This window comes from Zootoca vivipara, chromosome 2 (assembly GCF_963506605.1).
Source record: "Zootoca vivipara chromosome 2, rZooViv1.1, whole genome shotgun sequence".
In the NCBI taxonomy this organism is placed as follows: Eukaryota; Metazoa; Chordata; class Lepidosauria; order Squamata; family Lacertidae; genus Zootoca; species Zootoca vivipara.
In genome coordinates, this window is record NC_083277.1 from 82,089,236 (window position 1) to 82,107,255 (window position 18,020).

General features: G+C 42.3%; 2 protein-coding genes across 5 annotated transcripts in view; one reads left to right on the top strand and one right to left on the bottom strand.

Moving 5' to 3' along the window:
• PWWP2A (PWWP domain containing 2A) overlaps positions 1-4,279 on the top strand; it is a 29,913-nt gene extending 25,634 nt beyond the window's left edge. For both annotated transcript variants that reach the window (XM_035104929.2, XM_035104930.2), the window contains exon 3: positions 1,005-4,279. Coding sequence is in view for 1 of the 2 variants with exons in the window: in XM_035104930.2 (XP_034960821.2) it covers positions 1,005-1,018 (14 nt within the window). In the remaining variant the exon portion in view is untranslated. The remainder of the gene's footprint in view (positions 1-1,004) is intronic.
• A 1,367-nt stretch (positions 4,280-5,646) lies between these two features.
• Positions 5,647-17,917, bottom strand: TTC1 (tetratricopeptide repeat domain 1). Of its 3 annotated transcripts, none has more exons than XM_035104924.2 (8): positions 17,797-17,917; positions 16,325-16,669; positions 13,073-13,133; positions 11,636-11,748; positions 10,363-10,399; positions 8,750-8,898; positions 7,761-7,815; positions 5,647-6,224 (listed from the first exon to the last, which is right to left on the bottom strand). In XM_035104924.2, the coding sequence occupies exons 2-8, from the start codon at positions 16,640-16,642 to the stop codon at positions 6,088-6,090; spliced, it is 870 nt and encodes a 289-aa protein (XP_034960815.1). In that variant the 5' UTR covers positions 16,643-16,669; positions 17,797-17,917; the 3' UTR covers positions 5,647-6,087. The 3 variants fall into 3 exon arrangements, with proteins under 3 accessions (XP_034960815.1, XP_034960818.1, XP_034960817.1); XM_035104927.2 differs by having other exon boundaries at positions 16,325-16,665; positions 17,797-17,895; XM_035104926.2 differs by lacking the exon at positions 17,797-17,917 and adding an exon at positions 17,629-17,696.
• Positions 17,918-18,020: the final 103 nt, after the last annotated feature.

Genomic DNA, 18,020 nt, shown 5'->3' on the forward strand with positions numbered 1-18,020 from the left:
AATGGGAGTTTTGCTCAAGCAGCAGAGCTTTCCAGCTCCTTTCTCCACAACTCCTCCTCAAAAACCTGCCTGAGTGGTAGGATGGGAGATGGAGAGCGTGTGCATGTAACAGAAAGTGCAAATCTCAAATTCAGGGGAAATGGAAATGCCTTTCCATCACACAAGCCTCCTGTGGGACCCAACCCAGTTTGGTTCATGGGCAGTGGCCAACACTTTCTCCCATCCGTGTTGCCCTTGCCCTGCTTTCTCTGCAGTTAAAAATTATTGGGTGGAGGTGTCCCTATATAACATGATTGTGCTTACCTGTCTTGTGCTAAAGTCTGATCCTTCCCATAGAGGTGGGTTAGTGGAAGAGGCCTCTGCTGAGTGAGCAAATGCTGCTGTCCATTTAATGCTAGCTTCTATCTTTGTCCACCCCACCAGTATTTTTTCCTCTACCCTGCCAGGAGCAAAATTCTCCAAAAGCACTGTATTTTCAAGTCATTGAGTTGTATCCAGCTAAGGCTAAGCTATAGGCACAGTAGACCCACTGAACTCTATAGACATGAGTCCTAGTCAGAGAACACCCACTGAGATGAATGAATGCAACCCATTGTCTTCCTTTCCACTACCTCCTGCTTGTGTCATTTGAAGATATTAGCTCTACTCACTACTTGTGGCATTTAGGTAGAGAGAGTTGGAGTAGGTCAGGTGTACCATGAATTCACAAGGTGGTATTGGATAAGGCAGACCTAGTATGCATTATGGGGATAATAGTAACCAACATTACAAGGTTCTTGGAAGGATGATGTTGAAAATAATTGAAATATACTGTTTAGGGCTTGCTGCGTGTTAACCATCACATTTATCTGTATGGGCTTGCTAAGACTTTCTCCTCAACTACTTATTTTCCCCATTAAAGATTGTGTCTGATAAAAAAAACCAACATATTAACTGTTCTAAAGTCTTTTAAGGGCAATTATGCATTCACTGCTAACTCAGAATTTCCCCCCTCTCCTTTTCAGCACAGAGACATTAATCGCCTGCTGTATTTATGGAACCTCCCTACACTGCCATGAAGAAGGTCAGCTGGCCAGGCATGATATACAACTGAAATCTAGATTGCAGTGTATACTGGGAGAGAACTTTTTACAAAAACCACCACACCCCTTTTCCTGGGCATCTGTACTTATTGTAAATTTACTTTGGAATTTGAAGTGTTAGAAATATTTTATAAACTTTTTTTGCAATAAATAAGGCATGAGCCAAGGAGCCTGTTCAAGATGAACTTGCAAGGAACCACTTGAATTACTAGTATGAAGAATCACAAAGTGTACTCTTACTCTTCAAATGTGATAGTCTGAATAGGCCCCAGCAGTGGAGTCAAGACCTCTGGAAAGTTGGCTGTAAACTTCTGAACATTTACTTTTGTTCTTACTGTGTGTTATTTCACATCTTAACAGACTTTAGTATTTGGTGCAGGTGTTAGCAGAGCTGTAACCTATTTCTGGAAGCACGTCCACATTCAGCTGTGGTGTTAGATACTGACAGTCCTGTTTGGAGGCAAAGGTTTTCCCTAGAGATGTTGATAAGGGCAGCGACAGTGAACATGCAATTCTTGATTAATTATGGCAAATCTTTGCTGTTGTGGGAAATGTTTCTTTGATGGCCACGAAGATCATTCTGTAAAATGCAGGAATCACTGACAATACACAAATGTCTGTGTGCTCGTGATTCTCTAGCTGTAGCCATCCTAAAGGACAGCTATGGCTAAGATAGGGTAGTAACTTGTATCCAAAGTCATGTTTCCTTTCTAGTGAAGGAACATATTGCACATTAAATTAGTCCTGACTTGGTTGTGACTAACTTATTCATAACAGCCCGCTGTTAGATTGGGGTTTTAGAATTTCTAAAGTTAGTTGGTTTACAAGCCCTCTCCAATAAAACAAGTCTTAACTCTTATCTGCAGGTCTTGAGTATTTAACTGCCAGATGGTTCCACATTTCAATGGATTTCAACCTAGTTTTCCACAGGATTAAAATCTGCTTTTCATATTACCCAGGTATAAAACCTTAACTTGCATTTAGTTTATTAACAGCGGATCAGGGTTCCCCAGGAAGCTTGATGGGTTAATCAACACAAGTCAAAATGAATGCACAATCTGATATCAAGTTCTTTTAAAACTATGACGATGCCATCTATACAAGAGTTAAGTTTTGTATGGCATTAAGATAACCATCTACAGATTAACAAAAGATCTCTCTTTTCCAAAGTTACCCATACCAGCAAATACAAGCTGAAGTCTTGGCTTCATAATTTCCATGCATGTTGTAATTATACAAGATTTTCCCTTGGCTTTGACAAATTTATATTTTTAAATAGCATTCTAAACATGGGAAAGATGTATGAGTTAGTATATTACAATGCAATTCTATATTAAATATTTACTAAAAATGTCTGTGAAAACATTTAAAATTTTATTTATAGAAACAGTTCATAGCACCTTTTTAAGAGGTTCAACTGTACCAGTTTTCTTAAGAAATTAGAGAGGATGTTTAATGGACAACAAGCAATTGCTTTGCAGTAGTCTTTCTACAATAGTCAAAGCAAAAGAGAAATAAAGTATACTCTACAATTTTCCAGCAAGATTAGAAACTTATTTGGGCAAGGTAAAAGGTACTGCAGCGAGTCGGTGCAGTGTAGTTAGACAAAAATAAGCATCCTTTTTATTTAAAAGCAGGGTTGGGTGACTTCACTGGAGAAGGTGCACACACCTTAGGAGGTAACCATGGCACAAAATGATAGTTTTGACTCAGGAAAATGGTGTTGGCTGTACAAATAAGGGTACATATCTGGATTGATAATGGGTGGAGCCAGTAGTGCCTGCATAGACAACATCTTACCATACTTTTAGCCTGTGTTCCTATTCCTTCTCCTTCAAGAGCACAACCACTGCCCATTTTACATCCATAACACTGTACAAAGTGGTAGAGCTACAGGTTGATGGGCAAAATAAAGACAGCAAGGTTGAAAAATGGACAAAATGGCTAGTTGGTACTTACTCATGAAGAATTGAGAAACTACAGCCACCTTGTTTTTCACTTTGAAATGATTGTCAGGGAAAAATTGTAGTGGTAGAAGTAATGTATTGCTTTTCACCCTTTTGCTTTAGTTGCTTAATATTTAAGCTTTGCTCCATGTTACCTTTTTGTCTGTTTGCTATGTCACTATGCCTCCTTCATTTGGTAGACTTGAATGAGGAAAAATGATTCAACTTTTAAGGGTCACTTGAAATTAATTGTTCAAGAATGTTGTGTACCATCTATTCAATAAAGCCTTGATTTTTTTTCCTGCACTTTTAAAAAAGATAAACAAGCAGTCGGTTTTATTAATATACTAAAGCTGCAATCCTAGACATACTCACCTGGACATAACTACAGTAGGCCGCCTGTGTAATTACACATAGGATTGCAGGTTGATAAACAGCTAACACTGCAATCCTATGTGTGATTACAATGCTTCTACTGCTAGCACAAAAGATTGGGACTTCATTTTAGTGTCCCCTGCTTCTGGAATGTTCCTCTACAGCCAGTGCTAACTTTTCAGCACTAAATGAAGAATTTATGACTGTTTTTTAAGTTGCCCCCCCCCCCAAGTTTTTAGTATCATGGTGTTTATATCTGCTTTCTTTATTTCAAACATAGATTTTTAATATGTTTAGTTAACTACCTTGAAAACTCTTGTGAAAGGTGGGTGGAACATTCTGAAATAAAAACAGAACACACACTTGTGCTGCAGGATATTTCCAACCGAATAGGCTACAAGGTTTCTTGCTCCCCCTTGCAGCAGGCTCATTCCGTACCAGGTTTGCAAATCTGCTACTTCATTAGCAGCTGTAATACTGCCAACAGCTGAACTGTTGTTTATTATATGGAGAATTACCGTGTTTCCCCTTTTTTAATACGTAGTCAGAGAGTAAGCCATGGCAGCATTTTTTAGCATTAGTGAAACATAAGACACCCCCCGAAAATAAGGCATACCTCCATGCCGTGTAGAACGAGACCGTCGAGCGCCCCAGCCAGCCAGCGGGACCCAGCCAGCCAGAGGGGCCTGGAACCGGCTGCTGCTGCAGCAGCGAACGCCTGGAGCGCCCGCGCCAGCAGCCTGGCCTCTCTTTTTTTTGCCTGCCCGAGGCAGCCTGCCGCCCCGCCACCGGAACCGGCGGCTGCAGAGCAGAGCGCTCCGCAGCGCCGGGCAGAGCGCAGCGGCCTGGCCTCTTTATTATTATTTATTTGCCGGCCGCCCCGCCATCGGAACCGGCGGCTGCAGAGCGGAGCGCGGCCAGCGGGGAGGGCTGCGCGTTCCCGTGCGGTGATGGCGGTGCGTGGACGCGCGGCGGTGGTAGCAGCAGCAGCAATGGCTGCTGTGGATCGGCGGCTGCCGAATTTCGATGACTTCACGGGGCAGAGCTGGAGCGCCTGGGTGGAGAGGGCCGGGCCGACCGCAGCCGAGACAGGTGAGCGCGCCCGCCCTGCCCGCGGGCCCGGAGGTGGCGGCAGGCGGCGGCGGGAAGCAGGGGACCCTCCGTCGCCGTTTCTGCTGCCGCCGCCGCCGCCATCAAGCTTCCTCCCTCCCTCCCTCGCCTCCCCTCCTCCTCCCTCGCCCCCTCCCTCACCCCGCCCGCCCCAAACAAAGGAGCCGCCGGGTCCTAGCGCCGCCTCACTTCCCGCCCGATGGATCCTGCCTTCCTTTTCCTGCCGCTTCGATCGGGTTCCCTAGGATCTCTCGATCCTCCTGATGGGATCCCCTCTCCCCCAGCCTGATTTCACCGGGGGGATGCTGTGATCAAGTCAGGATCTTTGTCCCACGCGTTTTCCAGCTCCTTATGTGCTTCTCGTTCCTACTTTGATCCCTTATTACAGGAGCATGGGTTTTTTTTTTACAGGAGCACAGCGGCCTGGCCTCTTTAATTTTTTTTTTTTTGCCGGCCGCCCCGCCACCGGAACCGGCGGCTGCAGAGCGGAGCGCTCCGCAGCGCCGAGCGCTCGAAACGCCCAGCAGCACCAGGCGGAGCACTGAGCCAGCAGCCTGCTGCCTTGGTGCTTGGAACCGGCTGCTGCAGCAGCACCGCACAGAGCGCCCAGCAGCACCCCGAGCCAGCTGCCTGGCCCCTCTGAGGAGGCCTTAAGGTACAAGACATCCCCTGAAAATAAGACACCGTGGGTTTTTTTGAGTAAAAAAAAGAATAAGACGGTGTCTTAAAAAGGGGGAAACACGGTAAGTATAGAGCTTCTTTGCTTGCCTTAGGAGCTTGGACATGATTATCTCAAAGTGGTGCTGGGGTATGAACAAGAAAATGATACTGTAAGTACAGCAGATGCAGTGTCAAGAACTTGTACCAGCTTTTTTATATATTGATATTGCTACAGGTTGTTATATTTTGTCAACTGCCCCTGTTACTGCCCCCTCAAAAAAAACCACCACCACCACCACCCAAGCACTAAATGAATAGAATTATCACGTCCTTGATTCATTTACAAAGATAAACACCAACACAATTGCAGCTTTTGATAGCTGCAATTACCCAGGCTACTTTATACAGTATACTTACATTTATAGGAATTTGAAAAGCATCAATATGTTCCTTTGAATAAGAAAACATCAAAATGCAGACCACAACACCATCAATGCTTTATTACACTTAGCAAAATTGTCCTCTCTCAATAGAAAGGGATCAGCCCTCTCATTTATGCACATATGCTGGAAACTCCACGAACACACAAAATGGTTGTACTTTAGTTACAGGTATGGGAACACTGGATTCTTCTATTTAGCAAAGCCAAACACTCCTCCCCCTTCATCACAAGGGAGGATAACGAGTGCCCAAATAAAGTGCATCTAAGATGGCAGCGGAAGTCAGACCACTTCACTCTATTCACCCACACCTGTAAAAAGTACCTCATAGAAGAGAAATGCATAAGACTATGTTCAAATCTTCATACTTAAAGATGTTAGGCCTTAAAAGTTTTAATTCACCCTCTTTCTGCATTCATTGAAACACCACAATTCCAATGCCACACTTTTTACCAGGAGTGGGTTGGGCTTATGTTATCGGTTGTTGTTATTTGGATTTTGAACAAAGTTGATAGAGTACGAGCCAGTTGAGGAATCCTGTTTCACCTGGAAGTTCTCTGTTGATAGGCCAAAAGGACGCAGAACCAAGTTGCCCAGATCCTTCAGTTTGCCTGCAATACACACACAAAAAGAAATGTACTTCCCAACATGTACAAGAAACTACACAAGGTCAGTAATGAAGCAATGTTCCTTGCTGCTTGAACACTGTCCACAATGAGGAGTTTCAAATGAATTGGCTGCAAGCTTTCCATTGTTCAAGAGTGTAACACAGGAATGATTCTGTTCTGTACAGCACCTGCCTCATGACACTTGAGCAACAGTAGATGGCCTGTCATTTGGAAAGATGGGCTCCACGTGCTTGAAACTTTGCTTAGTCCTCTGTCACATGTTAACTACATTAGTGTTAAGCACTGGGCCTATTCAAAGCTTATCTAGTTTGCATGTATGATCATTTTGTCTCCAAAAGTAATTAATCTTTGAGAACAGTGCTTTATTTATAGCTAATAAAATAACTTTCAAACTTCCTAAAAAGTTGTAGTAGCCCTAAAAACAAAGTGCTGAAACCAAATGGTTTTTAGGCAGAAGTTACAGAGCAAGTAAAAAAAACAAAAACCTAAATACAGCCTGCCTGAAGACCATGAAATATCAACATGAAACTAAACACATGGGTAAGAGATAAGAAAGCAAAGTCTGTGCTGGGTAAGCATGCTATGATCCACATAAAAGCTTGTATAAACTTAGAATTAGTTTGAATGAGCAGCTCTTGTAGATGCAACTTTTGAAGGAACAGCACAAAACATTTGCCTTCTGTCATATTCAAATGCCAGCTTTACTGCTAAAACTGAAAAAGTAGTTGTATGGCATTTTGGGATTCAATATTATGTTCAGAAATTTGCTGCCTTTCAACTGCTATGCTACAGATACTAAAGCAAATGTTAGCCTCAGCAGTTGAAATGTAGGACAGACTAATTCATAGTTCTGTCTGCTTTGCCTTTCATTCCAATAAGCATTATCATCTACTACACCCTATTGCCTCTGATCAGAATTTTAGATTATAAATCCACATAATTTCAAAGTGAGCATGCAGCATAGTGTGTAAACATTGGTGTTGAGGCACAGCATCTTACTAAAAAGGAGATTGTGACCAGAACCACAAGACCAATCAGGTCCAGGTGAGATGCGCAGACTCCTGGGGGCAGGTATTCTTCACTGACTGCCCTTTCTTCTCACCAGCACAAGAGGGAAGGGAGATTCTGCACTCAGTATCTTGCTCAGCTACAAGTCTGGCAGAAATGAACCAGTCAACTGTTTCTCTGATTCTGTATGATGGTCACTGTGCAATCCAGAGGGGTACTCTCTAATTTGAATCTATTGGGAGTTTGCCTCTCAGAATGTGTCTCCCACACACACCATTACCAACAACCTGCATACCTACTGCAACATTCATGAGCAACTACCACTGCTTCCCCTGTTGGGCTCAATGAGGCCCAATGCAGACACTACCATCGCAAAAATCTGGGGGGGTGGGTGGTAAAATGATGATCCACACATAACTACAACACCCACAGATGTCTAGATCAGAATAAATATTTATACCAATGCATGGAAGCTACCACACAAGCAAGCTGGAAACCAATGCCACTTACCCAACATCTCTTCCTTAAGTTTCTCATTGCGTTCTTCTATTTGTCCTGGCAATCGCTAAGAAAAAACAAGAGAATCAATTCTTCAAAGTTGGCTTTGACAACCTGTTTATTTACCCATGACACATACTATGCATGGTTTGATGCACGACTTAGCACAAAAAACACAGGGGACACACTCATGGTCAGAACTCACTGGAGCACTGCAATGCTACTGCAATACTACTTTATACGCGAAGAACTACTTCGTAAGTCATTTTATGGTGCAGAAGTGTTTGGTTGAGTAAATGCTGCCAAACTGGAAACCATCCAAAATTTCTTTTTGAGATCACTCTTGAACTTCCCACATGGCACTCCCATTGTAACTGTGAGAGTTGAGGTTATTTTCTATACTGTCCACAGTTCACTGTGCCTTGCTTCTGTACTGGCTGAAATTACAGCACATGCTAGACACAAGGTTGCCCCTAAAAACATTACTTTGGAGCAAATTTCTGATAGATCAACGTTGGGTCAATACATGTGAAACCCTTATTACTGCACGGTCTGATTGTTGATGTCTTCAGGGTTACAAAGTAGTGTACTGAAAGTTGCAAAGTAGTGTACTAAAAATAAAGTCCAAGAGGTGTCACCTCAGAACCAGACAATTTTCATTGTTTTATTACTCCCTGAAATATTATTATGGTCTTCTAGATTACTCTCTTGAATTATCTGTTGAAGCAATGAGGAAAGGGTTTACAGCTTTGATATTTTAAGCTATGATCAAACTATGGTTCTAACTAAAAAAGCTTACTGTGGGTCAGTCCTTCCTTCTTAGAAATTATTTTGGACTTAAATATGGCAATAAAGTAATCTGATCATACTTTTTCCAAGTTTAAAAGTCTGGTATGCTGTCGTCCTGGTAATGCATGCCTTTACCTTTAAGATTTAATACTTATGTCCAACAGTCACCAGGAGCCATCCACTCCATTATTTGGGGAGGGAAAGAAGCTTACCATACAAGCTTCTCTTGCTTGATGGATTGATGGGTCTTTTTCCAACAAGTTTTTGTAGTCTTCTAAAGCTTCATCCAGCTTTTCTGTTTTTTCATATAGTTCTGCTCTCCTGAGCAATGCCTTGATATAGTTTGGATTTAATTCCAGGGCTATAAAACAAAATTAAAGAAATAGCAGAAAAACTGAGCTGGGAAACTTTTTACTTTGAAGCCTAGGGCATCTCCAGCATGTTCTAGCTGAGCTAGCCTCAAGTACTTAAATTGAAAGTACTCAACCTGAAGCGTACTTAACCCGAGGTATGACTGTAATTGGTTCTGGAAGTCCATACTTAACCTGAAGCGTACTTAACCTGAAGCAAACTTTCTCATTGAAAGTAATGGAAAGTGGATTAATCCGTTCCAGACGGGTCTGCAGAGTACTTAACTTGAAAGTACTCAACCTGAAGCGTACTTAACCCGAGGTATGTCTGTACACAGCATGATTTCATGCTACACATGCGTGTCCATGGGGATCTTCAAGGAAAACAAGCAGCAGTCCTGCTCTTGCAGAAGGGGTGAGGCTAGCTGGATGCTCCATCACCCAGGACAATACCTGATGACCAGCTAATCGTTGGCACTTTGCAGGCTGTGCCTTTGCCTGTATGGTCTGATTTCAAGCCATGCTGGCAAAAATGGGTCGCCTGCCATCTTAAGACACCAGTTAATTAATAGGTGGGCAGCATCCACCCGTCTATCAAATTTAGCCTGCAGGGGTCAGCCAAATGCAGCTCCCCAACCCCACTTTAAATAAATGTTTCTCATTCCATGGGTCAGGAACCACCTGTGGGTCTTAATTTGCTTTCAAGTGGGTCTCAATTCCACAAGCTACCCAGTCTCTCTGCCTCAGATCTCTGTCCATGTGACAGCTCTTTGGCTAGACCAATGCCAGCGCCAGCTGAATGAAGGTGGTCGGAAGACCACTGGAAACCCCTCCAGTGGCAGGGGAGGGGGGAGTCTCCTTCTAAGAGGAAAGGGCTAGAAAACTAGAAAGATATTTAAGAAAAAAATAACAAATTTGGAATAAGAAGACAGAGGGTAAGAGAAGAATGTTGTTCTAGGAAGAAGGAGGACATGTAAAAGGAGCAGGGGGGAGGAATGAAAGAAACCGGCCATTTTAGGGGTGATAAAGTACAAGTGTGAAAGGAGGACAGAAGAAATCACACGACATGAATAAAAACATTCTGAGATACATATTGGGCAGGGAGGCTGAATATAAAAGCTTCACATAAAAAGCCTCCAGATAATAAACTTTTACCTAAACTAAAAATGAGAATGCTGGATCACAATAGTTCCAGAAGCAAAATCTGTATTTAGCTAGTGGAAAACTAAATTATGGAACTCCACAGAAAATTGCTATGACAAAGAACACAGCAACTTCCAAAGAAAGATTATATGTCAACAAAAAAACTGTCAGTAACTGCCGGCTGATTAGAGCAAATTTCACCTAAATCACCCCACTGGTGGGGTGCCTCTCAAGTAGGCCTTGGGGTATAAAGTTTAAGAATCCCTGCTCTAGATAACAGTCTTACCAAGACAACATGTTTTCGACAGAGCACAAGAACAGGAAAACAATACCTTTGCTGCAGTCACTTATGGCAATTTCCCTCTTGTCCTGTAAAAGAAGAGGTGGCATTAACATTTAACACCAAACAGTAATTTTCTAGAAATGCTAAATACTTGTGATACTTATTCACATTTTAATGTTTGCAGTGTAACAATTCTGGATGACTTATTCTAAAGCTGTGAGGGGACTAACTTGGCTAAACTAGTAGAGGCTAAGAAAAGTATGATCAGCATTTGTTGGCGAGCTCTTCCACAAGGGGACTTATGGCATGCAAATGTACCAAACTGCTGTACATTCTGCTATACTGCTGTACATTCAGCAGGAAGTAAAATAAAAGCATACTAGGCATACAATCATAATTATTGATGCAATAGACCATGTTAACATTGATTTACTCTCGATTTAAATAGTTGGTATGGTAGAGTTTTGGGCTGGCCTTGCTGGTCAAGCCAAATATTGCAGTCTCCAGCAAACATCCTTGCTTAGCAAGCTGCATCACCCCAAACCAGTCTTTCCCAAGGACAGCACACCCGGTTTGCCTGAACGTGCCTTCCAGCATCAGCATCCAACACCCCCTTCTCAACGGAAGGACCAAGGAGGAACGCACCAGGTTGTTCAGTGCTGCTAGAAAGCATCCCAAGCACCTTCAAGCAGCAGCATGAAGCACCTCCCTGCCCACCTCCCTGAAGAGAAGAGCCATTAGGAAGCACACCCAGTTGAGCAGCAGCATTCAAGCATCCTTGCCCGCCTTTCTTGCCCTAGGGGTTGCAGGGTTGGCCCAGCTTGGATGAGGATCTCCAGGCAACCACAACTCTGGAGCTGGCAGGGGCTGCTGTGCAACTGCCCAAGCCCCGTCCATCTCTACCGCTTCAAGTGAGGAAAAGACTGGTCACTCATGAGTCATGACATGTGCCAAAGGTCAGAGGGAACCTCTGAAGTCTGGAAGTAAGACTGTGTTGACCTGCCTGCTTAACAGAGGTCCCAGTTTTACTTTTTCTACTCAACACTGTTTCCGTGTTCTCCCAGTGAGAGAAAAGTCTAAGACAGGCATCCCCAAACTGCGGCCCTCCAGATGTTTTGGCCTACAACTCCCATGATCCCTAGCTAACAGGACCAGTGGTCAGGGATGATGGGAATTGTAGTCCAAGACATATGGAGGGCCGAAGTTTGGGGATACCTGGTCTAAGAGAACAAAATGCCTTCAGCTGTCAAGTTTATAATTGAAAGGGAAGATGAAAACAACAATCACATCCATTCTTGCTACTTCACTGTCTTGGGCATTACCTGTTTCATTCTCGCTGCAGCTCTGTTTGAATACAAAATGGATCTGTCTGTGTTACAGCAGGCTGGACAAACCTGCAGAGCTCTTGCATAAGCATCTTCAGCTTCTTTATATTCTGCAATTGAAATGAAATGTCGAGATGGAAGACAGCAAGTGCACACACAAGAATTAATGCCTTGAAGGCATGCCTAGCATCACATTCCCTCTCCCCCAATTTAAATTTTCAGAAAACTACACTGCTAAAACAAACAAAAAAGCAATGTATCCCAGTCCGAGCAACGGTCATCAAAGTAACTAGAAGCATTACCAGATGTTCAGAATCTCATGCCAACCCTTTCGAGGGCTTAGGGGCCAGTCATAGCACATTACAACAGATTAGACATCTTTAACATAGGTGAGGAGCTGCTCATGGTAGATAGGCCTACCCCAATGCAATTAGGAGGCATCATTAAGGAAGAGGAATTAAGAGTAGGGCAAGGCTCCACAAATACACTTTGTTTTAGTTGCTATGGCAACTAAAATATAATTCTGGCAACCTGGAATGCAGATACTGGTAGCCAAGGTCTATTCTCCTGACAGTGCACAGAGCCTTGGAGATACTGGAGAGGCAAGAAGACCTTTCTACTTTTGGACAATCTCTGTGATTCAGCACAAGTAGTATGGCTCCTTACCCTGCTTCCCAGCACTGAGCCAGGGAAGAGCACAAGGGATTCCTCCCACCGTCAAGTCATTGGGCCTAGAGCATGGTGTGATGTATTTCTTCAGAAAAAAAACAGGGTGATGGCAAGCCCATCTATTAAGGTCAAACAAAATGTGAAGACTCTTGCTAAAAGTGCACTCATTTTCTGAGTGCCAACCTTTATGTGCCCCAAAAATGGCACCATCCAAAGACAAGAGGAAGGCCATCATCAGGATCTGGGGAATCCTGAGGTTTGCAGAAGTACTAAACATATTTAAGAAAATATAGCCCCATGGTGACTATTTTAAGAATTCCTTTTAACTTTCCTCAAACTGTTCTTCTGTGGCATAGTATACTTTTACCCAGCCTCTCATATGCCTTATTCCTACCCCATAAAAGAAAAAGAAAATGACAGCAACTCCCTCAGAGCTGTTTTCCCAAGACTGATTGAAGGGGGAGAAACAATCAATGATAGAACTGCCTCAAAATCCACAATGGATTTAATCCCAAGTAAGCACAAGTATGACTGCAGTTCTGGAATCTTAACTCCCAGAACCCTTAAAAGAGAATTCCCAAATACAATGGTAAGGTATAAAATGAAGTCCTCTCCAGGGGTATACATTCCAAATATGGCTGGTCATAAGACTACATAAACACCTATAAAGGCTGCATCAATCACCTGCACAGATGACAAATTCTGCATAGGATTTGTCTTTAGACTGACCACAATTTTGGTATTACACAGTTGTAATTCACCCACCTCCTTTCTTAAACTGCTCATTTCCTTCTTCTTTTAATTTTGTGCTCTCATTTCTTCTCTTCTGCAATGCATAGAAGACCACATAATAAACATCTGAAGCAAGTAAGCAAAATAGCTTATTATTTGATAATATCACATCTATTATTTAGTATTTAGTATTAACCATCTATTATTTAGTATTTTCGCTAGTTATTTTGTACATACTTTTTAATGTTTTGATTTCTAAAAAGGAGACATGTTTCAAAATCTGAGTGAAGTCTTTTCCCCGCGGGAAAAAAAGCCCAGGAGTTCTTGAGGCTTGGCTATCCACAAATGCTAACAGTAGGCAAATCATAACCATAGCAAATTTCATTTCCCTAGCTTAAATGGTAGGAGGCTCTTCCTTAGGGCAAGGAGAACAAATCCTTTACATTTTAAAAATAAATAAATAATTTCTTGATCTCTGAATCCTGTGAAACAGGTCACTTTGCATTTTGCAGATGAGGCACTAAGGCCAATAGAGACTTCCCCAAACCAAGTCTGGAGTTGTTTGAACACAGTCTTGTGGTTCCAAGAACTACAAAAACTATTCACCCACTTGAGAAAAAAAAAGTGAAGGAAGAATTGACCTAAGGTACACAGAAATTTTTTATTGTTTACGATTACTTCTGCTATATGTTCTTTGGTTAAAACAAGGAACAGTCAACTTTTGTAGAAAAATAAGCTTTCAAGAATTACAGCCCTCCAACACTTTTCACTAACTACCACATGCTCTTCTTTTCCCAAATCCCATTTAAGACTTTCTACCCTGGACTACCCTGTGACATAGGAGCTCAACCAATGTCTTGTGGAGGCAGGAAGATGTCTAGCCCCCCAACACCCTCTACCTCTTTTACTAATTTCTCAACTTTCTCAAACCTCTGCCTCTCTATCCATTCCTTTCCTTGCCCCCCCCTTAATCCTCTTTTCACTGGTCTCTAGTTCCTCATCTTTCTGCCCTCTCCCCATTCCATAAGGTCCCCTCCCCACAATAGTTCTTTCATCCTCACATCCATGACAGCCAGGCTTACTACTTTCCTGGCCCCTGAGCCAATTTCTGCTTCCTAGTTCAGGTCCTGTGACATCATAAGAGCTCAGCCAGTAGATAGAGGGCTTGAAAGGCAACAGACCCTGCATTTAACTTGAAAAAGTGTATCAACACACACACCCCTCTTTTTGTACATTCTCTACTTTAATGCACACTACTGTACTTAAAACTGATTGCCCAACACTCTCAGGATTTAGCTTGCAACCACAGTATAGAAAGGAACTGTTTGTAAGATAAATTTCATTTTATTCTTTGGATTTTTGAAATGCTTTACCAAGGAGGTTTTCCATTTTTTAATGTGGGAAAAAACTTAAAGTTAACAGTGTGTGTGTGTGTGTGTGTGTGTGTGTGTGTATTAATGATTTCCTTTCTCTTTTAGAGAAATCAGGGCCAACAACATCATTTTCTACTACCCAGCCACACACCTCCAAATTTTAGTAAGTGTTCATTGGATGAAATTAAAATTTGCTATTGTGGTTTTGCTGGTAACTGATGGGAACCAAAAATCTGAATGCAAGGGAAAATATTACAAGTTAGGAAACATACAACATTTGAACAGGAATGCATTTCCTTGATAATATTTTTCTGTCATTAACTGTGGCTGAAAGCTAAAAAGATACAATACATGGAGCAAGCAGTCCAGCATTAAGGGCGTAAGTACAAGCATCCTTGCTCATCCAATGACTAGCAGAGAGATAACTCTGCAAAGCAAATATTTACACAATTTTTAATACAATAGAGAGTTCAGCTTTACTAGACACAAGTTGTATGTTACCCAGTGGAGAATCTGATTTTGTTTTTAAATGCAAACACAGACCTTGTTGTTTATATACTGCTGAGTCACTGTTGCACATCTTTCGTGATATAAAAGGAGAAATGATTGTGTCTGAACCCTAAAAAGCAGCTTTGCTTGAGGAATGCATTTTAATCCCTTTATTAACCTTAGTTATCCGGTCTCTGAATTCCCCAACCCACCCTTCATTCATTGCACAATACCACTGTTGCTTTTGTTGAATGAGAAACATAACAAAATAATTACAGGATTAACTTTTATTTTAGATGAATATTCTTGCTACTGAATAATCATCGCTTGCAAATGTGAAAAGCCCAAATCCAGACAGTCATGTCCCAAACAAGCAAGATAATGTGTCATCTAGCAGTTCTGACATTACAAATAATCTCACCCACCACCAATAAGCACAGCTTTTTAAACTTTTAACAGCTGCCTTTTCTAAATCCTGAACTGAATCAGACAACTCAGATACGTTAAGTCAAATGACACTTAAAAATCTAGAAGAGTCTAACACAAGAAATTAAAAAAAGCACAGCCTGCACACAATTGTCCAGGAGGCACACACTGCCCATTTCTGTTTTAGGATGACAGAGAAGAAGTGGAACAGAATAATGAGAAGACAAACAGAAACAAAACAAAGGAGTGGTAAGGGGAAAGTCGGTGTCTCTGGCAAATATGGATAACACAGACAAAAAATGAGCAAATAATGACCCTGCTTGCAATCACATGTAGCAATATTCCCTAACCTGGTGCTGTGATGGCTAGGGCTGATGGGAGTAGTATTCCAAAATATCTTGAAGTCTGACATATACCGTAGGAAAAGAAGAAATGTCTCTGTGGATTCCTTTACTGTATCTGAACAAATGACACTTAAGCTGTGGGTGGGGAAAGTCACAGTGCTGGAATTTAATCACAAACCCTCCAAACTTCATCCATAAAACGGGGGGGGGGGGAGATGTGTGAACCTGTGCTCTGAAAAGATTGCAATCCAACTAAATCATTGTGCGCATGGAATGACTTCCAAGAGCACAATGGATTCATTTAAGTACAGGTAGTTCTGCATGCACAATGATTTCATTGGATACTTGCCAATAAGCCCCACTAAGCTCAAAAGGATTTACTTCCCAAAAAGCATGAACAGGAATTGGCTGCTGTAGGTGGGAGTAAATTTGACTGAAATCAACAAAAGCTATTTCCAATTAAAAAAAGAGCAGGACTATGTTGAAAAATTTCTAAAAACATAAATACTAGAAAAGCTAAACTTCAAAACATACTCCTTGGAACTTTGTTGCACTGAAATCAATGGGGCATACTTCCAAAGAAATATCATTAGAATCAAAGTGCTAATCAATACAATGTTTAAAGGAACATTTGTAGTTTCATTAAAGCATACCTGTTTTTCTTCCTCAGACATATTTTTCTCTAGTTCTATTAAGTCCTTTTCATCTAGCTCTATTTCATTTTCTAAAGGATCTGCCTTATTATTATTGTGATTCTCTTCTGCCACTCCTGCTTCAAAAGAGTCATTACAGTCATGGAAGAGGTCTTCGTCTTCTCTGGACTCAGAGTGAGGCAGCTGACTCACTCCTTCTTTGGCGATTTTGGGGACATGCACGTTATTACAATCTGGCTGTGAAGGACTGCTTTGTTCCTCTGAGAGTTTCAAACCCTCAACTAATTTTTCAGGAGAAATTGAATCTTCAGGTTCCATGTTGAGCCTACAAAGTTGATTTTCTGCCTTCAACAAACAAACAAAGAAAAATTACATATGGCAACAAATATGAAATCTTTAAACAATGCTGGCAAAATCTTAACACATCTAATCACAGAATCAGCTATAAACTGATAGTTGGATCTAGAGATACTTTCCCTCCACCATTTTAGCTTCATCTATGAAACATTAAGATATACTTCATCATTCTCAAAGCAGTACTCTTCCAAAGCAAGCTGAACTATAGAATGGGATTTGGTACAAATTTATACTATTGTATTTTGAACAAGATTATAATGTATTTCAACAGTAATCCAGTGCCTTTAGTAGCAGCATGATGAGAAACTGTTCCCAGATGCAACTTCACCAGTTATTGAACATACTAAACTATTGACACATGAAACTGCCTTATTATTTAAACTCAGACCATGACCCTACATAGTCCACCACTGTCTTCTCTGACTCTCCCCAGGGTGAGCCTTGCTACCTCAATTTTATATTTTAACTGGAGACACGAGGGATTAAACCCTGGACTTCAATGTGCAAATAATGTGCCCTCCCAATCAATTATGGCTCTTACCCCAATATTTCAATTTATTTCTTTTACAGGTTTATGCCATGCCTTTTAAATAATAATAATAAAGCAACTGAAATTACAAAAAAGTTTAACCCCCCCCATTCCTCTTCTCCCACCCACGAGAACAGGCTTGGCAACTCCTCACATTCGATGTGAGAAATCATGCCCGCAGACACCCAAGCCTCAAACGTGACTGGCATCACAGCAGTGGGTAGGGCAACTGAACCCACGACCGCCCCACCAGGAACAGCAGCCATGCGCTGCCAGACCAGTGAAGCCATAGAGACATTTTGCAAATTCCTCCTCGCAGAGCTGCTAAAGCCGCACACCAAAACAACAACAACAACACGTCCTTATTTAACGAATTCGAGGCGTTCTCCCCTCGGTCCTCTTCACCGTTAGTGCTTACAGGAGCCAGTGATCAAGAATCCTGGGCCCTTGGACAAGCCAGCTCGCTCCCCGTAGCTCCCCCGCCCCTGAAGCAAACCCTAAGGCAGGTAACCCAGGAGCTACACCCCCCCGCCCCCGAAGCCCCACTTCGCCCACAACCCCCTTTCCCTCCCTCAGAGGCCCGTACCTATCACGTCTCTACCCGCAACTCCACTACTTCCTGACGCCGCGTCGTTCACGCGCCGCGCTCCCTTCACGTCACTTCCTGTTTCCTTTGCAGGGGCGAAGTCAAGACGCTTGGAGGGAGGCTTCGGAGAAAGGAACGTCGGTAACGTCACGACACGCTCTCGTCTCGGAGGGGTGGACGTCGAGCCTCCCCGGCCAATCAGCGTGGCGGTGGCGTGCAAGGCA

Excerpts from the sequence above, each read along its gene's own strand:
- TTC1 (XM_035104924.2), bottom strand. The coding sequence starts at position 16,642 with ATGGAACCTGAAGATTCAATTTCTCCTGAAAAATTAGTTGAGGGTTTG. Across the intron at positions 11,749-13,072 it reads TGAGCAGTTTAAGAAAGGAG|AATATAAAGAAGCTGAAGAT; the intron begins GTGGGTGAATTA and ends TTTCAATTGCAG. Across the intron at positions 10,400-11,635 it reads CTGCAGCGAGAATGAAACAG|GACAAGAGGGAAATTGCCAT; the intron begins GTAATGCCCAAG and ends CTTCTTTTACAG.